The following is a 19,536-nucleotide window of genomic DNA, read 5'->3' as shown; positions in this document are numbered from 1 at the left end:
GAAAGAATTACAAGGAGCAGAAGAGATAAAGACATCTTCCAGCTGCTGCTTCCCTCCCCAGATAGCCACAGTGGCCAGAGCTGGGCTAGTCTGCAGCCAGGAGCCAGGAGCTGCTTCTGGATTTCTGCTGTGGATGCGGGGTCCCAAGGGCTTGAGCCATCCTCCAACTCTTTCCCAAGCTCTTAGCAGGGAGCTGGGTGGGAAGTAGAGCAGCTGGACCTAGAACTGGTGCCCATCTGGAATGCTGGCACCACAGGAGGGTTAGTTTGCTATAATATGATGTTGACCCCTTGTTCCCGCCCACCCCCCATGAGCATTTTGAAAGCAATTATTCTGGGATAAAAAGTAAAATGGAGACACTAAATATTTACAAAAGTATATGACTTCAAAATAGCTTTTCTCTTTCTTTTTTTTTTTTTTAAGATGTATTTTATTTTTATTGCAAAGTTAGATATACAGAGAGGAAGATCTTCCATCCGCTGATTCACTCCCCAGATGGCTGCAATGGCTGGAGCTGCGCCAAACCAAAGCCAGGAGCCAGGAGGCTTTTCTGGGTCTCCCAGGCTGGTGCAGGGTCCCAAGGCACGGGGGCCCTCCTCAACTGCTTTCCCAGGCCACAAGCAGAGAGCTGGTTGGGAAGTGGGACTGCTGGGATTAGAACTGGCACCCATGCGGGATCCCTGCATGTGCAAGGCAAGAACTTTAACTGCTAGGCTACCATGCCTGGCCCCCAAATTTATTTTTTCTTAAAAAAAAAAAAGTTCATTTATTTATTTGAAAGGTAGAATTACAGAGAAATGGTGAGACTGAGAGATATTGCAACTGCTGGTTATCCCCGAAATGGCTGCAATGGCTGGAGCTGGGCCTGTGTGGAATTAGGAACCAGGAATCTGGTCTCTTCATTGGGCTGCCTTCTGCTGCTTCTGCAGGTGTATTAGCAGGGAGCTGGATTGGAAGCAGAGCACTAGGGACTCCAGGTGGCTCTCCTGTGCATTGTCCACAAGTGCAGGCGATAGCTTTTCCTCCTGTACCATAGTGCCAGCCCTGAAAATTTATTTTGAGGTTAGATACAAAGTGGTTATTTTTTCCATTTTATTAGATTTATTTAATGTTTTTGTTTATTCTAGGAGATTCAGGCGTCTGGGGATTGAAAAAAAATTTCGCTTTATTGGAACTTCTGGAACGTTTGCAGAATGGACATATTGGTCAATATGGAGCTGCTGAAGAAGCCATTGGGATATCTGGAGAGGTATTGATGGAACTTAGTGAAATACTTACTGTGAATGAATTTTTCTTTGAGTTAAAAATGTTTGCCTTTATTAAGCCATAGTGCCTCATTTGCCTTGACAGGTAGATTTCTAGAAACACTAGTATTTGTTGCGTTATAGTTCTGAAGACAATATTATTCACAACATAACAGAGCTAAAGCTGGAACTTGGTTTCTTTGAAAGTAATGTACTAGCTTATATTTTTTGTTCTAGCTTTCTTGTTGTCAGTTTACTTCTATCCATGGATAAAATGAAAAGTAAGATCTGCAGGCTACGTTGGAGCAGAGGATGCAAAATAAATTAGTCAGAAATAAAGTATGACAAAAGAAACACAAACCTGACCGAAGAGGACATTTAATATCAAGCCACAATATGTTTTTAAGAATAAGATTGTATTTTGTTTGAAAAGCAGAGTTTCTGAGGGAGAGAGGGACAGCTGGAGAGATTTTCCATGTGCACATTCATTCCCAAGTGGCCATAAAAACCAAAGTCGAGCCAGCCTGAAGATGGGTCTTGCAGGGGCCCAAGTATTTGGCCATCTTTGACCAATTTCCCAGGTGTGTTGGCATGTGGGTGCGTTGAAGTGGAGCAGCTGGGACCTGATAACCATGTGGGTGCTGGTGTTGCAGTAGTGGCTTAACTGGCTAGGCCACAAGACTGGCCCCAAGTAGCTTTAAGAAGCAGTGGCAGCTGAAGAAATGATTACTAAATATTGTCAAAAATTATGTATAGGTGTACTCAATTTATGCAGATAAGCATATGTCTACTAAACACATGAAAAAAATACACTAACAATTTCAAAATACTGATTTTAGCATTTAAGGAATTGTGTGTGTAGCTTATGTAATACAGGATGTGTCTTAATTATTCTGGATAGGATAATACTTCTGATAAGTATCAGTGATTTTGCTGATCCACCTTAAAATCAAATGTTTCATAGCAAAGAAAAAATAGATTTACGCTTTCCTTTTATTAGATTATAATTAAAGTTAAGGAAAATCAGTAAAATGAAATTCCAGCTGAAGCATTCCATTTTCTAAAAGTTTTGAAGTTCTTTTATTTGCTATTGTTTTAAATCTTTATTTCATCTATGTTTAACTTTGTTGATTTTAGGCCTAAAGAACTGTAGATGTGAACTATGTGGATTTTTATTGTTATAAATACACACTTCTCATAATTATAAATAAAGCTACCCAATTTTGGATTTTAATTTAATGTGATAAAAACATAACTCTAGTCACACATTTTCTAATTCTTGCTCCTTGAAAAATGTATAGTACGTGTGTTTTAAAAGCATTGCAATTATGACCTTCTGAGATTCAGCAAAAGTTTTTAAAGCATTATTGAGTTTGACATACAATTCTTTGCCCATTTGAAGTCCAGTAATATTTAGATGCTTATATGTGAGAGAGGTTTCATTATTTCTATTTTCTCAGATCAGTGGTTTTCAGCCGTGATTTTGTCATAGACTCACCTGTGGAGCTGCTAGATTATTCATGTGTGTATTTAGGAAAAAGCCCAAGCGTGTGCGGCAGCCACAGCCCAGCATCCCCGGCTGGGAGCTTGTGCATCTGTGTGTGTTTCTAAAATTCGTACAGACGATTTTAATGTTCACTTCCAGGCTAAGTAGCATTTTTGTGGTTTTCCTTCTTCTTCGTCATCATGGCATGTAATACTTGTGTTTATAGCATAAAGACGTATTTAATGTCAGATTTTCTTTTTTCTTTTTTAGTCTTAAAAAATCTGCTAGCCTGTGATCAGTTTCTCGTGTGGTGGTGAGACTTGCGGGAGAGTTCTCTGTACTTAGTATGATAGCTGAGAACATGAGGCAGAGACTGTTTTTGGCCTCAGATTCATAACGTGTATTGGTGATCAGTCCTAGAAGGAGATTCCCACTTATCTGCAGGAATGAATGCTTTCTTAGATCAATCGCTAATTTTGGCTTAATAGTGTATTTTCATATTAATGGATGGTTTGTTAAAAAGATCATGGCTTTTGCATTTTAAAACGTGTCGTGCTCTAGTGCCCATTTGAATTCTAAGACATCCGCTTTGCTTGTCAGAGCATCACCCGCTGCGATGAAGATGAAGCTCACGTTGCATCTGTTTATTGCACTGTTTGTGCCACTCACTTGTGTTCCGAGTGTTCCCAAGGCACTCATTCGACAAAGACTTTGGCGAAGCACAGGCGAGTGCCTCTGGCTGATAAGCCTCATGAGAAAACCATGTGCTCCCAGCACCAGGTGCACGCCATTGAGTTTGTGTGTTTGGAGGAAGCTTGTCAAAGCAGCCCACTCATGTGCTGTGTCTGCAAGGAATACGGAAAACACCAGGGTCACAAGGTAGGACTCTAACTGAATGAATAGCTAACATACCAGCCCACAACTTGTTTTTCACTTCCTGAAAGTATGGATTAAAGTATTAAAGATTGATTGAAGTATAAAGAAATGAGAGCTTTTTACTTACGTCATAAAAAAATGTCAGAGAGGGCCCAGCACGGTAACCTAACAACTGAAGTCCTCGCCTTGAATGCACCGGGATCCCATATGGGTGTGGGTTCTAATCCCGGCAGCCCCGCTTCCCATCCAGCTCCCTGCTTGTGGCCTGGGAAAGCAGTCCAGGACGGCCCAAAGCCTTGGGACCCTGCTCCCGTGTGGGAGACTCCCCTGAAGAGGTTCCTGGTTCCCGGCTTTGGATTGGTTCAGCTCTGGCTGTTGTGACCACTTGGGAGTGTGAATCATTGGACAGAAGATCTTCCTCTCTGTCTCTCCTCCTCTCTGTGTATCTGACTTCCAAATAAAAATAAAATCTTAAAATATAAATGTCAGAGAGGCTTTGTGATCCCCTCCCCCCTTGCTCCTCTTTTCCTCTCCCCTCTTCTTTTATTTTTCATTTCTAAGGTCTGTTTATTTGAATGGGAGAATTAGAGAGAAAGGGTGGGGGAGACAGAGACCTTAGCACTGCAAATGGTCACAGTGGCTACGGTTGGGTCAGGCCAAAGCCAGGAGCTTTATTTTGGTTTCCCACACGGGTTCAAGGCCCCAAAGCCTGGGCAGCTTACTCCTGCTTTTGCTGGCATTCTAGCAGGAAGCTGGATTGGAAGAGAAGATGCTGACATTGCAGGTGACGGCTTAGCTTGTTAGACCACAACACTGGCCTCTTCATTGACCCTTTCTGTACTGAAAAATAGCTTTCTGGCAAGAAAAAAAATTCTCTTGTTTGAGTGTATGTTTTCATAATGTACTAGGTTGTTTTGACAGTTTGTAAATTTATTGACAAACACTGCTTACTGTATATAGTTTTAGAGATAGCCTCTAAGTTTCCTGTTCTAGTGAAAGATGGAGGTCCAAATTTTATATTAATGTCTCCAGCATAGTTTAAAATTAGTTAAAATGAACTCATTTTGTTTACCTGCTTTTGTACTTTTTCTAAATGTGTTATAAAGGCCTCTTGAAGCTAATCTTTTTTGTTTTAATAAGGAACTTAAATCATGTTCTGTATCTTTATTCTGCTTACATTGCGTTGTATAGCATTCAGTATTGGAACCGGAAGCTAACCAGATCCGAGCATCAATTTTAGATATGGCTCACTGCATACGGACCTTCACCGAGGAAATTTCAGATTATTCCAGAAAATTGGTCGGAATTGTTCAGCACATTGAAGGTGGAGAACAAATAGTTGAAGATGGAATTGGAATGGCTCACACAGAACATGTATGGGTTTTTTTTTCTTCCTCTTTATCTTCTTATCCTTTTTCATGCTCACCTTTTCAACTTGTAGTATTTATCGAACAATTAAAATGAGTGCCAGTCACTGGGAATAATTTTTAAAAGCTACATGGAATGTATAGTCCATCATAGAAGAGAGATAATTTTGTGTGTGGCAACTGTTCCTTGTGGAGGCACTGTGTGGTGTCTTGAGATGTGTAAGAGGGCCAACAATTTTGGTATACTGGGGAAGGCTTCCTAGAAATGATTCCAAATTGAAATTTGGGGCAATACAGTCAAGAGAAGGAGCACAGTGGGGAGTATCTGCCCGGAAAGGAGAAGCACTGGGGGTTAGGATTGAGCTCACTGCTGGAATCAAAGTTCATTATGATTGGAATATGAAAAAAGGGCACAGCAAGGAGAGTTTGGGAATTCAAGACCAATGCATGCATGATTTTTGTCAGCCATATACTGTTCATAACTCAGTGAAGGGCAACAATGTGCGAAATGACATAATCAAACTTGCATACAGAAAGGTTGCTCTGAGATGTGGGAAATGAAGTCGAAGAGCACCAGGCGGGAAGCAGATTGAAAACGTGAAGAATGTTGCAATATCTAGGTCAGAAATATTTCTGCCCTATAATATTATAGTACTGAAAATAGAAGTAGATAGCTGCTAGATTTCAAGGAACCTTAAAGAATTTGCTGAGAGACTAGTAGTAATATTGAAGTGATATGTTAAGGTTAATTCTGTTTGTTACTTCAACAACCTGGAAGATGGACGTGCCCTTTACTAAAGGGAAGTAACTAAGGGGAAAGGTCTAACGTGGAGATTTAAAATTTGGACTTTTTAAGGGCATGGATGGCACTTAAGTTGTTATAATTTCAGTCCTAGAGTCTTTGTTAACAGTCCAGTTGTTGACGATTGGTTGCATTTCTTTAGGTACCAGGCACTGCAGAGAATGCTCGATCATGTGTCCGAGCCTATTTTTCGGATCTGCATGAAACTCTGTGTCGACAAGAAGAGATGGCTCTAAGTGTGGTTGATGCTCATGTTCGTGAAAAGCTGATTTGGCTCAGGCAGCAGCAAGAAGATATGACTATTTTGTTGTCCCAGGTTTCAACAGCCTGCCTCCATTGTGAGAAGACTTTACAGCAAGTAGGTAGCCTGACTGTGGCTAGGCCCTTTATTGTATGGGAAAATAGACAATTACTAAAATCACACTCTCGCCTATTGTTGGTTTGGTGTTTTCTGCCTGCTGCCTGCATTAACCTGATGTGTAGGATGTGATCCCTAATTTGAAGTTGCTACACTAGCCGTGTCGGCATCCTCACCTTAAGTACCTTGCTAAGCACAAAGCTGTAGATTCTAGAAGCGCTCTGACTTCAGCTCATGCCTGAAGTGCTTCTCTTGTCAAACATACACTATTCTCTCTGCCTGGCGTGCCTCTTTGGTTTCTGATAGTCCAAGTCCTCTTCCTTCAAGGTCCGGTTCAAATGTGTGCTCTTCTTTGTACCTCTCTTCCTTGGCCTTTAAAAAAAAAGAAGAAATGGAAAAAAAAATTGCTTGAGGGATAGGCAATAAGGTGCAGCTGCTGCTTGGGATGGTCTGTCTCCCTTACCAGAAGCCCCGGCATTCATTCCTGCCCCTCTCTCTGCTCTAGTTTCTCTCTGATGCACAGCCTGAGAGGCAGTACGTGAGCCCCTGCTGTGCATTTGGCAATCTTGGATGCTGTTTCTGGCTCCTGCCTCTGGCTTGGCCCAGCCCAGGTTGTTGCAAGCATATGGGGAGAGTACCAGCATGTAAAACCTTGTGCTCCTTGTGTTTCTTTCAAATTAAGTTAAATAAGTAATTAAAACTTTAAAAGTTATCTGAAAGGCAGCGACAGCCAGGGCTGGGCCAGACTGGGAAGAGTCAAGAACTCCATGCAGTCTTGCTGTGTGGGCGGCAGAGCCCTCACCCACCGAACCACAGGAGTAAGAAGGTAGGGGTAGCCAGGCTCAAGCCCGGGCACTCTTGATGTGGAGTTATGGTCCCACTGTGCCGGATCCCTATCTCACGCTGGTCATTTTTCTGGGTACCACTCTAGCATGTACTACACAACTCTAGTTCAGTGGTGACTGCATGTTACAGTTAATTCATGTTTTATGCTGGTTATCCAATTTGTAGATGATTTACTACTTTTTCATTAGCTAATTTTATGAGACTGATGCGCTGCCTACTGTGTTAGCGAGGTACCTCTTTAACTGATTTTTAAAATTATAACCCCCTACCAGTCCTGCCCCCTGCCCTGGTTCCCATGCTTGCCAGTATGTACAGCAGACTGGTCCAGTTTGTCCCACATTCCATTCAGCTCTCATACATGTCAGTGGGCATTTAAGCCTAGTTCAACTACCACCCACACTATCCAGCCCACACATGTACCGATGGGTGCCATTCTTTCTAGCCATGCCTGCCCCAGTCCTAGTCTCATGCTGTCCAGTGGGAGTGGTAACCCAAGAGGGAGGTGCCCACTATTTTCCTACTGGTCCCACTCCAGCTCCCAGATTAGGCACTCTTCAGGTGGTTCTGCAGTTTAACTTGACAGAGTTAACCCCTAGTGCTAGCCTCTGCCAGCTGATGCTGCAGCAAAGCCCAACCAAGTGTCATCCACTCTGATTTATGCGTACACCGGTAGGAACAGTCAGCCTAGCCTCCCTTTTCCCTGATCTAGCTCACATGAGGTCCACAGGTGTTGTAGCCCTGCCCGGTTTGGTTTGCCCCCATCTGGACTCATGCCTTCCAGTGAGAGTGGTGGTCCATTAGGGGAGTTCAAAGAATGGTCTCATTTTCTCCTTTTCGCCTCCTTTACTCCAGATACAGAAAAATACAAAAAGAGAGAGAGAATGTGCAAATAATGGTCCTACCCAATTTCCTGTGCCCTAATCAACTATGTAAAGATTATCAAATAATTTTAAAAATCAGTTAATGAAGTACCTCGCTCATTTTTACTTTTAAAATCATGAGATGTGTAATTAGTAAAAGAGTAATATGTGGAAAAGTGAATTCTGAATTATTTAATGTTCTTTATTACATGGATGTACGAGTAGAACTACCTGCTAATTAAATTTATATTTAAGTTAATTTTGAATATTTTAATTTTTTAAGATGTCTAATGAAAGTCTGTTTCTTTGTTCAAGAAAGAAATTACAGGAAATACTGTCTTTGTCATTTCAGGATGACTGCAGAGTTGTGTTGGCAAAACAAGAAATCACCAGGTTACTGGAAACCCTGCAGAAGCAGCAGCAGCAGTTCACGGAAGTTGCAGATCACATCCAGTTGGATGCCAGCATCCCTGTCACCTTCACAAAGGTGATGGCCTGTACTTTGTGTTGATGCGTGCTTTGTGACAAATCATGATTGATTTGCATTTTATAGTTATCACCTTGAGCAGACAAGCAGGAAATAAATGAATTCGAGAATTTTTATGAAAAATTCTTATCATTAGAAAATTGACAAAAATGACAGAGTCTTCCTTTGTCCATCACCCTAGTTTAATAACTACAAACTTTGAATTTCATCTCACTTTCTCTCTATCCCTTACGTATTTTGTGGCAAATCTTAATGTCATATCATCTTATGCCAATACCATTTTATTTCTTCTTTGAAATATTTTGGTTTGTATTTTCACAAAATAAGGTCTGAAAAAATAACCAAAATACCACTATTATACCCCAAAAGTTTAACAGTATGTAGTATTTTCACTAAAAGCAAAATTCCCAGATTGCTCTTGAAACAATTTTTTTCTTGGAAGTCTGTTACAGAAAGAGAAAGAATAGGAGAGACAGAGAGATTTTGCATCTGCTGGATCACTCACCAAGTGGCCACAATAATCAGAGCTGCACTGATCAGAAGCCAGGAGCCAGGAGCTTCTTCCAGGTCTCGCATATAGGTACAGGGTCCCAAGGCCTTGGACCTGCCTCTGCTAATTTGCCAGGCTATTAACAGGGAACTGGATTGGAAATGGAGCACCTGTGACTTGAGCACCCCTGTGGGGGTGGTCTCAGTGTCACAGGCAGAGGTTTAGCATACCACATCATTGCGCCAGCCCCAACAGTTTTTGTAACATTTTTTTTTCTTTTTAGCCAGTTGAAAAGATACCCTTATTAGTCCACTTTTTGTTACTTTAACTTATCCAGGATGAGCTTTTAAGGGGGAAAAAAAGGTTTATTTTAACTTACAGTGGAGGTTACAGGATCAGATGGTAACCCTCTGTCTCTGCATCTGATGGAAGCTGGGTATGGCAGGTGTGGTGGTAGTGATTCCATGGTGAGCCAGACGCAAGAGGGAACAGCTAGGCTAAACAGGAGCTGGAAAACTTCCCTGGAGAACCATTGGGATTCCAGCGGATTCCAGGGGCACGCCCTTGGTGACCCACCTTGCAGGTATCGTCCTTAGAACAAGTCTCCATCGGTAATTTATCAGCCATTATCACTAAGACAAGAGAGCTTAGGCTGTTTAAGCAAATATATATGGATATAAGCAAGTAAGGGTGGCACTTACGAATATACCACAGAATGGAACATTACTCAGTTTTGTAAGTGTGTGATGCCATGTGAATGTGCTCTGGGGCATTGTGCTAAGAGAAGCCAGCCACCAAAAGACAGATGCTCCGATTGCGCTTCTATGAGGGCTCTAAGGAGTTGGCTCATGGAAACAAAGTGGAATGGTAATTACCAGGGCCTGATGAGAGGCAGGAAGGGGAAGCTGCTGTTGTTTAGAGGCATGGAATTTCAGTTGCAGAAGGTAAAAAATTTCTGGAGATTCTGTTCAGAACAGTGGATGTATGTAATTGAACTATATACACTTATAAGCAGTTAAGCTAATACATTTTATTACATATTATAATATTATAAGTATTACATACCTGTATAATATAATACAAATGCATAATATAAATATTATATTTTATATCATATAAAGCTTTATATGATATAAAACATATGATATAATAGAGTACCTTGGTGCTGTAAAAATGAACAAAAAGTGCCCCAGTAGAGTGATCTTTAGGATGTACAGGTAAGTAAAAAGAACAAGGAAAAAAGTTGTATAAGTTATTCTCCCTGTAAATATGAAGAGTGAGCATCTAAGTATATAAGCATTTTTCTATATTTTCTCTAAAAGTACTGAAACTAACAAAACTACTAAAAATTGTAAATGGTGTTGCATGAGGAACAATGTGGAAAGGGTAAAAGGTCAGAGCAGAAAGTGGAATCTGTAGAATGAACCCTGCTTGGAGACAGCCATCTGCATCACATAATGATATAACAATATAAAAAAATGTACAAACCAGTAAAAAGAGATAACTATAACTTACATTTCTAAATCTAGGAGAATTCATGTATGAGACTTAATATATGTAACACATCGTATGAGAAATGTAACTCAAAGCCAAATGAATATCTCCTCAAAAACGAGAAAAGTAGTAATTGCCGACACTCATTTAGCCCCTTTGTGCCAAAATCCGTGCTAAGGATTTTTAAGCGTATTTTAAAGATTAATTTTTACAAGATTCGTGTGTAAATTGGTTACCGTTTGTATTGTTTCATAAATGAGAGAAGTTAGGTAGAAAGACCAACTTCTAGGAATATGTTCAGGTTTGTTCATTACAGCATCGTTTGTAATCACAAAAATCAGATAATCTAATTTGTAAGTTGAGTGTTGGTTAAATTGACGAAATTTTCATGGGGTATAATGGAACCTCTGGAAGAAAAGAATGGTCTCTGTGTATTGACATGAAAAGCTATGTAATGTGTTGAGCGACATATGAAGTGTGCTTGTAGGGGCATTGGCTACTGTGCATAGAAAGTATCCAGAAGCATACGGGAGATAGAGGATTCAGAGTACCTAATGCAGCTTCCATTGTTAATTTGTTTAGCTATTCTGATCTTTATAAAACTTTTTTTTAAAAAAAAAGATTTTATTTATTTATTGGAAAGGCAGATATACATAGAGGGGGAGAGACAGAGACGAAGATCTTCTGTCCGATGATTCACTCCCCAAGTGAGCGCAACGGCCGATGTTATGCCGATCCGAAGCCAGGAGCCAGGAGCTTCCTCCAGGTCTCCCACATGGGTGCAGGGTCCCAAGGCTTTGGGCCGTCCTCGACTGCTTTCCCAGACCACAAGCAGGGAGCTGGATGGGGAGTGGAGCTGCCGGGATTAGAAGCAGCGCCCATATGGGATCCTGGTGCATTCAAGGCAAGGACTTTAGCCGCTACGGATGCCGCCGGGCCCTACAAAACATATTTTTGAAAAAAAGACTGAATTTAGTTGGAAAAGGTGGAGCAGTTGAATGTGTTCTTCTGTACCAAGAGAAAAGTGGGTAGTTTTGTATGGAGGCATTTAGCTATGAGATGGAATTCAGTTCCTTGATTTGGGATTCAAGGGATTTTGACGGTTTGAATTGAGTAGGTTAAGGAGACATGAGAATAATGTTCAGAGATGCTTTATGATGTTTAAATGCTGTACTATTTTCTTTACAAATTTAATATTTTAAGCATTTTAAATTGCAGGACAATAGGGTTCACATTGGACCAAAAATGGAAATTCGAGTTGTTACATTAGGATTGGATGGGGCTGGAAAAACTACTATTTTGTTTAAATTAAAACAGGATGAATTCATGCAGCCCATTCCCACAATTGGTAAGTTCTAAGTGTTGCTTTTGTTTAGATGTATGTATCTGTTTGAAAGGCAGAGGTGGATAGGGATGGGTCGTGGGGAGCCCGTCTCCAGTACTTGGGCCACATTCTGCCGCTTTCCCAGCTGTGTCAGCAGGGAACTGCACCAGAAGTACAGCAGCCTGGACTCCAGTGTCTCATGGGGTTCGGGCAGATGAGAGCTTAACCGGTTCTCTCAACACTGGCATCAAGTATTGCTATATACCTTAGTGTACATTTTTATAGACAAACTATCTTACTAGTGAGTTAGTTCTTGGGGTTTTACTTGATGTTGTGATGTGCAGCTGGGCTATATTCTGTGTCTAAGATACTAACATCTCCCAGGGAAATGCAGGCTGCAGTAGCTCGGATTGAAACGGATGGTGGGATAGAGTTAGAAGGAACAAACTATTGACAGGACATTTGAAAAAACCGGAGGGTGGTGACTCTGAGTGACAGTGTTGATAGGATAATGGCGCTACGTGGTTGGCAAATACCTGGATTTCAAGATCCTAAAGACCCTTGCTACAGTTTAGATTTTAGTTTGTTATTAACTGCTAAAGGTGTATGTTCCCCATGTAGGATTTGGAGTGAAGTTAGTTAGGCTTCAGCAGATGTTGTGGTTTGCAGAGTTTTATAAATCACAATTTATTATAAACAGTGATATACCTCTGTTTGATGTGTCACTTATGGTTAATGTAAGCACAGTATAAAGAAACTCTTTTTAAAACAGGTTTTAATGTGGAAACTGTTGAATATAAAAATCTGAAATTCACCATCTGGGATGTAGGTGGAAAACACAAGTTAAGACCCTTGTGGAAACATTATTACCTCAATACCCAAGGTAAGAGTCAGAGGTGACACCCAGCTTTACACGTTGTTAAGGTCTTTAACATACTAATTCAACTAGATATTAAGCAAAATTTGACTTTAGTTCTGCTACGAATTTCTAAAAATTTGATATTTTTATACATTTTAATGCCAATAACCAGATCCTTATTTTAAGAACACGACAGTGGTCAGACCGGGATGTGTGCTTTTTTGGTATATTCATGATAAACCATTGTTTTAGAACAGAGACCATCTTAGCTCTGGCGTGTACCTGTGATCTGCTGATGTGCTCACTGGCCATGTGGTGGCGCTAGTTTGAATTTCTGGCAGATGCTTTTTGCTGCTAAGGTTGCATCTACACTCATTCACTTACAAACAGCTGCTGTCTGCAGAGAAACCAGCAGTATCCTGCCTTTGACCAAACTACCTGAATATTATATCACACATTTTTTGTTTTTATTCACATTGGGGCTACATTTTACACTTTGCCTCCTGGAGTAATCTGTTTTCTGTTACTAAACTAAAATATTTGTGGCTGGTCATTTATAGAGGGAAAACAGGTTTACGTAATCCACACCTTGGAAACAGAAATTGCGTAGAGCATAGTGTTGGCTCTGGAGAGAAACCCACAGGCCGCTCGCTTCCTGGGAGTGTGTGAGGGAGATGAGACATGGCGAGAGAGGAGACCAGGAAGCAGCTGTGGTTTCATAACTGTTACTTCCTCCCAGTGGTGCATCCTCAGTGTCACTACAATATCACCCAACACCCTACTTCTTTTTTATTTTTTCAATTTTTATTTTAGGTAATGCTACAGAATTGACCAGGGTGTCAGGGTGGGAAGCATTGAGGGTCAGGGAAAGGTGGGTGTGATCATTGTTTCCAAGTTTTCCATTTCTTTTTCCTATATCTCGGGGTGGGGAGAGGGGAGGATGAGGGGAGAAGCCACACCCAGCCTCCCAACCGCCCCAGCACCTGGGGTAGGGAATGGCCACCAGTATCAACCCAGGGTCCTGATGCAGCGTACGCTCTGAGGGTTTGATCTCAAAACGTTGTTGATTGCGCCAATCCAAAGATAAAAGAACACTTTCAATGTCCATTGGCTGACATAGTTGTTTTTAGAATCTCCATTCGCCCAGATATTTGCTGTTATATTTGCAATGTCCTACATTTGTTAACATCATCACACTGGGGAATCAAACTTCTAATTCAGTACCTTTGAGGGGACCCAGCTAAATCCGATTGTAAGATCACACCTCTGCGCCCCACTGTGAGATTTCTGTCCATGCCACCTATCCCGCTTCAGCACAGATGGAGACTAGGTAACTATTTTCACATGGGGATTTGTTTTTACATTGTTTTGTATCAGCCATAGTTAATAGCAAATGAAATTTTGAATATGAGGAATGGTTGAAAATTTGGGGATTATTTAGCCAAGAGAGAAGGAGAAAAAACTGCAGAAAGATAATTTTAAAAAAAATTTTTTTAAAGATTAGCTTTTGACAAATAGTATTAAAAAAGACATCAGTAGGTAGGAACTCATAAGAGGCAGAACACTTAGTTAAGAGAAAAATATTGATATACATAACTTGTGTTTGATAGACCAAGTATCATAGAAAGGGAAAAATAAAAGTCGATGATTTATGTAACTACTGTATTAGGTAGCCCTTATGTGAAAATAGACTCTAACCATATGATAATTGGAGCATTAAATAAATATTTTTATATTCATTGCATCATATCAAATGACTGACTGACTCTTTTTGTGACTTCCTGGAAGCTGTTGTGTTTGTTGTTGATAGCAGTCACAGAGACAGAATTAGTGAAGCACACAGCGAGCTTGCAAAGCTGTTAACGGAAAAGGAACTCCGCGATGCACTGCTCCTCATTTTTGCTAACAAACAGGTAATGCAATTTCTTCTGAATATTCTAGCATTTTAGTATTTAGCATTACTTCATATTGTGTATTCTGTGTTATAAGATAGATTTCAAAAGAGAATCCGAGTTACGACTTTCTACTGTATTTCAAGTACATTTTCTGTGACAAGTGTAATGCTGCATATTTTTCAGTACAAAAAAAATAGTTGAGGGCCCGGCGCGGTGGCGCAAGTGGTTAAGGTCCTCGCCTTGCACGCCCGGGATCCCATATGGGCGCCAGTTCTAATCCCGGCAGCCCCGCTTCCCTTCCAGCTCCCTGCCTGTGGCCCGGGAAAGCAGTTGAGGACGGCCCAAAGCTTTGGGACCCTGCACCCGTGTGGGAGACCCAGAAGAGGCTCCTGGCTTCGGACCGGCATAGTATCGGCCGTTGTGCTCACTTGGGGAGTGAATCATCGGACGGAAGATCTTCCTCTCTCTCTCTCCTCTCTGTATATCCTTTCCAATAAAAAAAATAATAAAAATTAATCTTTAAAAAAAAATAGTTGATAGCAGACAGTAATGTGTATGTGAAAATTCTAATACAGAGAACTGGCAAGTGGCTTCAGAAAATTTAAAAATTATTATGGGGAATTAGGAGAGTCTCAAGATGGCACCTTAAAATATTTGTGAAAAGGAAGATTTGGGTTGAAATTCTGATGAGTTTGAATTGAAGAATAAGAGATCTCCCTCCCCGTGATTAGCAAAGAGGAAGTCAAGTGTCCTGCTCCACATGTCAGATTGTTAAAGGGGAAAAGGTTTCATCTTTCTCAGACACACAGACTGTTGCTATTTGTTTAGATTTTTTCGGAGGGCAATTTGGCAAAGCCTGTAAAAATTTTCAGTTTGTATTTCTTTTTCCTCTGAAATGCCATCTCTAGCAGAATGCACATACATCCCAGGATATATGTAAATGTGTCATGTTTGTGTGTATGCGTGTGTTTATATACATATATATAGTCAGTTATATAAAATGGCATAGTATTTGCATATGGCTGACATACAGGCTCCTATGGAATTTAAGTCATCTATGGATTTATTTTAGTATATCATGCAATGCAAATGCAAGTAATTGTTTAGGGAATAGTGAGAAGAAAAAGAGGCCATTCCTATTTAATACATTATTTTTGGTCCAAGGTTGGTTGGATCCATAGATGCAGAACGCACAGACATGGAGCACTGGCTGTGTATGTGGACCCGTACTAGCATACGACTTCAGTCAGATTATTCAGTGAAGCACTGGCTGATGAGGTGCAATTCTGATGTTGAAAGTAATGTGGAAAATCTACTCGTACTATAATGGAAAGATCTGTCCCCTACATGTTTTTCAGATCTAACGTCTGCATGTTTTTAAGTGTAGCAAGTCTGAAGTGTGTTCCATGATGTTTTTTTGCAAATGTGAGCAATTTTCTGGAAAACTATGTAAGATATTGTCACTGGAATTTGTTCCCCAGAAGTCAAGGCAATGGATGTTTGTAGCGAGAATGCTATCACTTCACTGTATACACTCTCTGTATACCGTATGTTGTTGCAAAGCTACGTTATTTATTTTTTTTTTATTGTTGTTAACATTGTATTATGTGATACAGTTTTATAGGCACTGGGGATTCCCCCCACCCCTCCCATACCCCTCCCCCCATGGTGGATTCCTCCACCTTGTTGCATAACCACAGTTCAAGTTCAGTTGAGATTCGTTCCTTGCAAACACATATCTAGCATAAAGTCCAGCGTCTTATTGTCCAGATAAGTTCAGTGGCCTCTTGGGGAGACCTTCTCTAGTCTGAAGATTACGTTATTTTTTTTAAAGCTGACACCTTATTGCAGTTTACTATGCTTCATTCAGGTTTTGTAACTTTTTGTTTCACAGTAGGGCTACTCTTAGGAAATACTCATTATCAAGCAATATCTAATTTTCTATTTTTACTAACCTCAGAATAAAAAATTTTTTTTAGCTTTATTTTATTTTTATTGGAAAGGCAGATATACAGAGGAGAGACAGAGAGGAAGATCTCCTGTCCGATGGTTCACTCCTCAAGCTGCCGCAATGGCGGTGCTGCGCCAATCCGAAGCCAGGAGCCAGGAACTTCTTGTCGGTCTCCCACGTGGGTGCAGGGTCCCAAGTCTTTGGGCTGTCCTCGACTGCTTTCCCAGGCCACAGCAGGGAGCTGGATGGGAAGTGGAGCTGCTGGGATTAGAACCGGCGCCCATATGGGCTCCCGGCGCATTCAAGACGAGGACTTTAGCCACTACGCTATCGCGCTGGGCCCAGATAATTATTAAAAGATCTAGGTTTTACATTTAGTTTAAGTTTCCATGAGGATGCTTTCGGCAAATTTCTATATAAATAATAAATAGAAAAACAGTGATTTGGATAGATTGAGAAAAAATGATGTGTCCATCTCTTTCAGGACGTTGCTGGAGCGCTGTCGGTGGAGGCCGTCGCTGAACTGCTGAGTCTGCACAAGCTGTGCTGTGGCCGGAGCTGGTTCATCCAGGGCTGTGACGCCCGCAGCGGCATGGGGCTGCACGAGGGCCTAGACTGGCTCTCCCGGCAGCTCGTGGCTGCCGGAGTATTGGATGTCGCTTGATTTTAAATGCAGCAGTTTTGTTTAAGAGTTATTTTTCGAACAATATTGTTATAAGAAATTCTACACCTCCAAGATGATAATTTAGGAAAAAGAATCGTAGATTGGAAAGTAAACACATTGTTTCTTTAAAAAGTTATTCTGTGGTAAAATTTAAATATCTGAGATATCGAATTAAACAGAGGTTTGTTCAGTCTACCTTTTAAAAGTACACGTTATGTCCATCCTTCAGATGGCACGTGACCCGCATGTCGGAAAAGCGGTAGTCACAGAGGAGGGACAAGTGGAGCATTATTCTTTCAATGAAGAAAATAACTAACTGTCTAATTCTAACCTAAGCTGTGTGGGAGCGAGGCTTCTCCCCTCCCTGCCTTCTCACTGCATCACGGTGGTCGTTAGAAATGGCAGGTGTTCAGTGAGCATGTAAACTGCACTTTCCGTGGAATGATTCCGTTTACGTTCAGTGGAACAGAACACCTTTAATGCTAAGAAATACGTGCTCTAGAAGAGGCTTTATACAGTGTTTCAGTAACATTTTCTCCTGAAGAATTTTATATAAAACAGTGAGAGAATGAAATATCTCGGCCTGATTGTTAGATACATACTATGCTGAAAAATAAAAGCTGTGAAAGTCACCGGATGTCACCGAGAGCCGCGATCCCAGGGCGGAGCCTGGGCATGCGTGCCTCCCAGGCCAGGGTTCCAGCCTGGGCCTTCTGTCCTTCAACACATTTCACAGAGAAAGTTTCTGCTTTGTGGGATTGACAGTAGTGACACAAGTGACCAGGGTAGAGATCTAAATAAAAAACTAAGAGAAATAGTTTATAAACAGTGAGAAATGCTTATTTACTGTAGAATATTTCCCCACTTAAGTGCATTTATGTAGACAATAACACAGAATCAAGGCTCACGACAAAGCTTTGATAAGTTATTTAAGAGGAAAAATAGGTCTAGGGAAGGAAAAGAAACATTCTAAGAGTTTACATTTATTATGCAGTGTTGTGAGCAAAAGAAATGTTGTGCTTTTTATTTTGAAAAGACATTCTCATATGGAAGCACGATTTATTATATTTAAGTAGCTATATGAGTGTTTTTTTTAATGCTCTTCATGAGACCGAAGCTTTAAACACATCAGTTGAATTGTAAATGCAGTAACGTTGGAAGACAAGGGGTTACCTTTAGCTGGCGGAGTTTTGGGTTCAGTCTTTTCAAACCTTTTTTTTAAACAAGACTTAAAAAAAAAATGAAGCATTAAAATCCCATCGATGTTATGGGCAACATGTAAATAAGCAAGTTAATATTTTGTCCTTTCTATTTTAATTTCAAGGTCATGCTGTTACAAGTGTAGTTTGTATGCATAAGTAGTAGTTTGGAATTAAATTATTTAATGTGACTGATTTCAGTTAACTGTGAAAAATAAAGTATTGCATTTGCCTGTGAGCTCCTGAACTGCTTTCTCTACTAGATGCTTTAAAAACACTAATATGTGAACTTTGTAAATCATTTTGGCAGTTTTGTTGTTCACATTCTCAGCACATCAGTGAACAGAATTTGAAATTTGTTCTTAGGTTTGATGGCAGTGTATATACCAAGGAAGTCTGCTACTGTGTGATTTTTCTTAAATGTTTTTTCTCAGGCTTCTATTACTATTTGTGGTTGTGTGTTTTTTCATTACTGATTAGTTAAAACTGTGCATCTTACCCTGGGAAGTATCAAGTTTAACAATTTTAGATGTTTTGTTGGATTTGCTTCTAGATGTCTTCTGTATTAAGCCTAATTATTATTGTATGATATAAGGAAAGCCAGTTTGTCAGGTACATCATCCTGATCTATATTCAGGAATGCTTTATAACCACCAGAAAGCATTATTCAAACCACATTTATGAACAGTGTAGAGAGCAATAAAATGTTATAAAATCATTTGAAAGGAGCAGTGCTATTATTATTGTAAAGTCTGTTCTTGAACCGTGCATTCTTAGCAGCCAACCTAAGAGTCATTGTTTGTGCTATAGTTGAGACAATACAAAAGGGATGGACACTGACTTGTTTATATAATTTAAGAGGCAGTTTATTTGATAAAGGAGAAATCCAAGTAACTTATTCTGTACTTGCAACAGACCATATTTATTTATTTTAAAATTTATTTACTTTTATTGGAAAATCAGATATACAGAGAGGAGGAGAGACAGATCTTCTGTCCGCTGATTCACTCCCCAAGTGGCCACAATGGCCAGAGCTGAGCCAATCCGAAGCCAGGAGCCAGAAGTTTCTTCCGTGTCTCCCATGCGGTTGCAGGGTTCCAAGGCTTTGGGCTGTCCTTGACTGCTTTCCCAGGCCACAAGCAGGGAGCTGGATGGGAAGTAGGGCTGCCAGGACATGAACCAGCACCCATATGAGATCTTGGCATGTGCAAGGTGAGGACTTTAACCAATAGGCTACTGCATCAGGCCCCATAGGTCATATTTAAATAAGTAATACAAATGTATTTGGAAGGAGGAGCTAAAACTTCATATTGGACTAAACTGTTCTTCTAAAG

General features: G+C 40.5%; 1 protein-coding gene across 3 annotated transcripts in view; it reads left to right on the top strand.

Annotated features, from left to right (window-relative positions):
* The window catches only part of TRIM23 (tripartite motif containing 23), a 30,835-nt gene extending 12,395 nt beyond the window's left edge, over positions 1–18,440 (top strand). Inside the window, exons 3-12 of one of the 3 annotated variants that reach the window (XM_040977606.1) lie at positions 1,128–1,249; positions 3,331–3,609; positions 4,798–4,980; positions 5,918–6,133; positions 8,192–8,326; positions 11,529–11,658; positions 12,407–12,517; positions 14,282–14,406; positions 16,824–16,929; positions 17,225–18,440. In XM_040977606.1, coding sequence (XP_040833540.1) covers positions 1,128–1,249; positions 3,331–3,609; positions 4,798–4,980; positions 5,918–6,133; positions 8,192–8,326; positions 11,529–11,658; positions 12,407–12,517; positions 14,282–14,406; positions 16,824–16,929; positions 17,225–17,319 — 1,502 coding nt within the window. In that variant the 3' untranslated portion in view covers positions 17,320–18,440. Of the gene's footprint in view, positions 1–1,127; positions 1,250–3,330; positions 3,610–4,797; positions 4,981–5,917; positions 6,134–8,191; positions 8,327–11,528; positions 11,659–12,406; positions 12,518–14,281; positions 14,407–16,823 lie in introns of all 3 variants that reach the window. The other 2 variants (XM_040977607.1, XM_040977608.1) reach the window with 2 other exon arrangements.
* Positions 18,441–19,536: the final 1,096 nt, after the last annotated feature.

Source organism: Ochotona curzoniae, unplaced genomic scaffold (genome assembly GCF_017591425.1).
Source record: "Ochotona curzoniae isolate NIBS_2020 unplaced genomic scaffold, NIBS_Ocur_1.0 contig_2754, whole genome shotgun sequence".
Taxonomy (NCBI): domain Eukaryota; kingdom Metazoa; phylum Chordata; class Mammalia; order Lagomorpha; family Ochotonidae; genus Ochotona; species Ochotona curzoniae.
The sequence above is the reverse complement of the archived record's forward strand: the minus strand, read 5'-3'. Positions and strand labels throughout refer to the sequence as shown.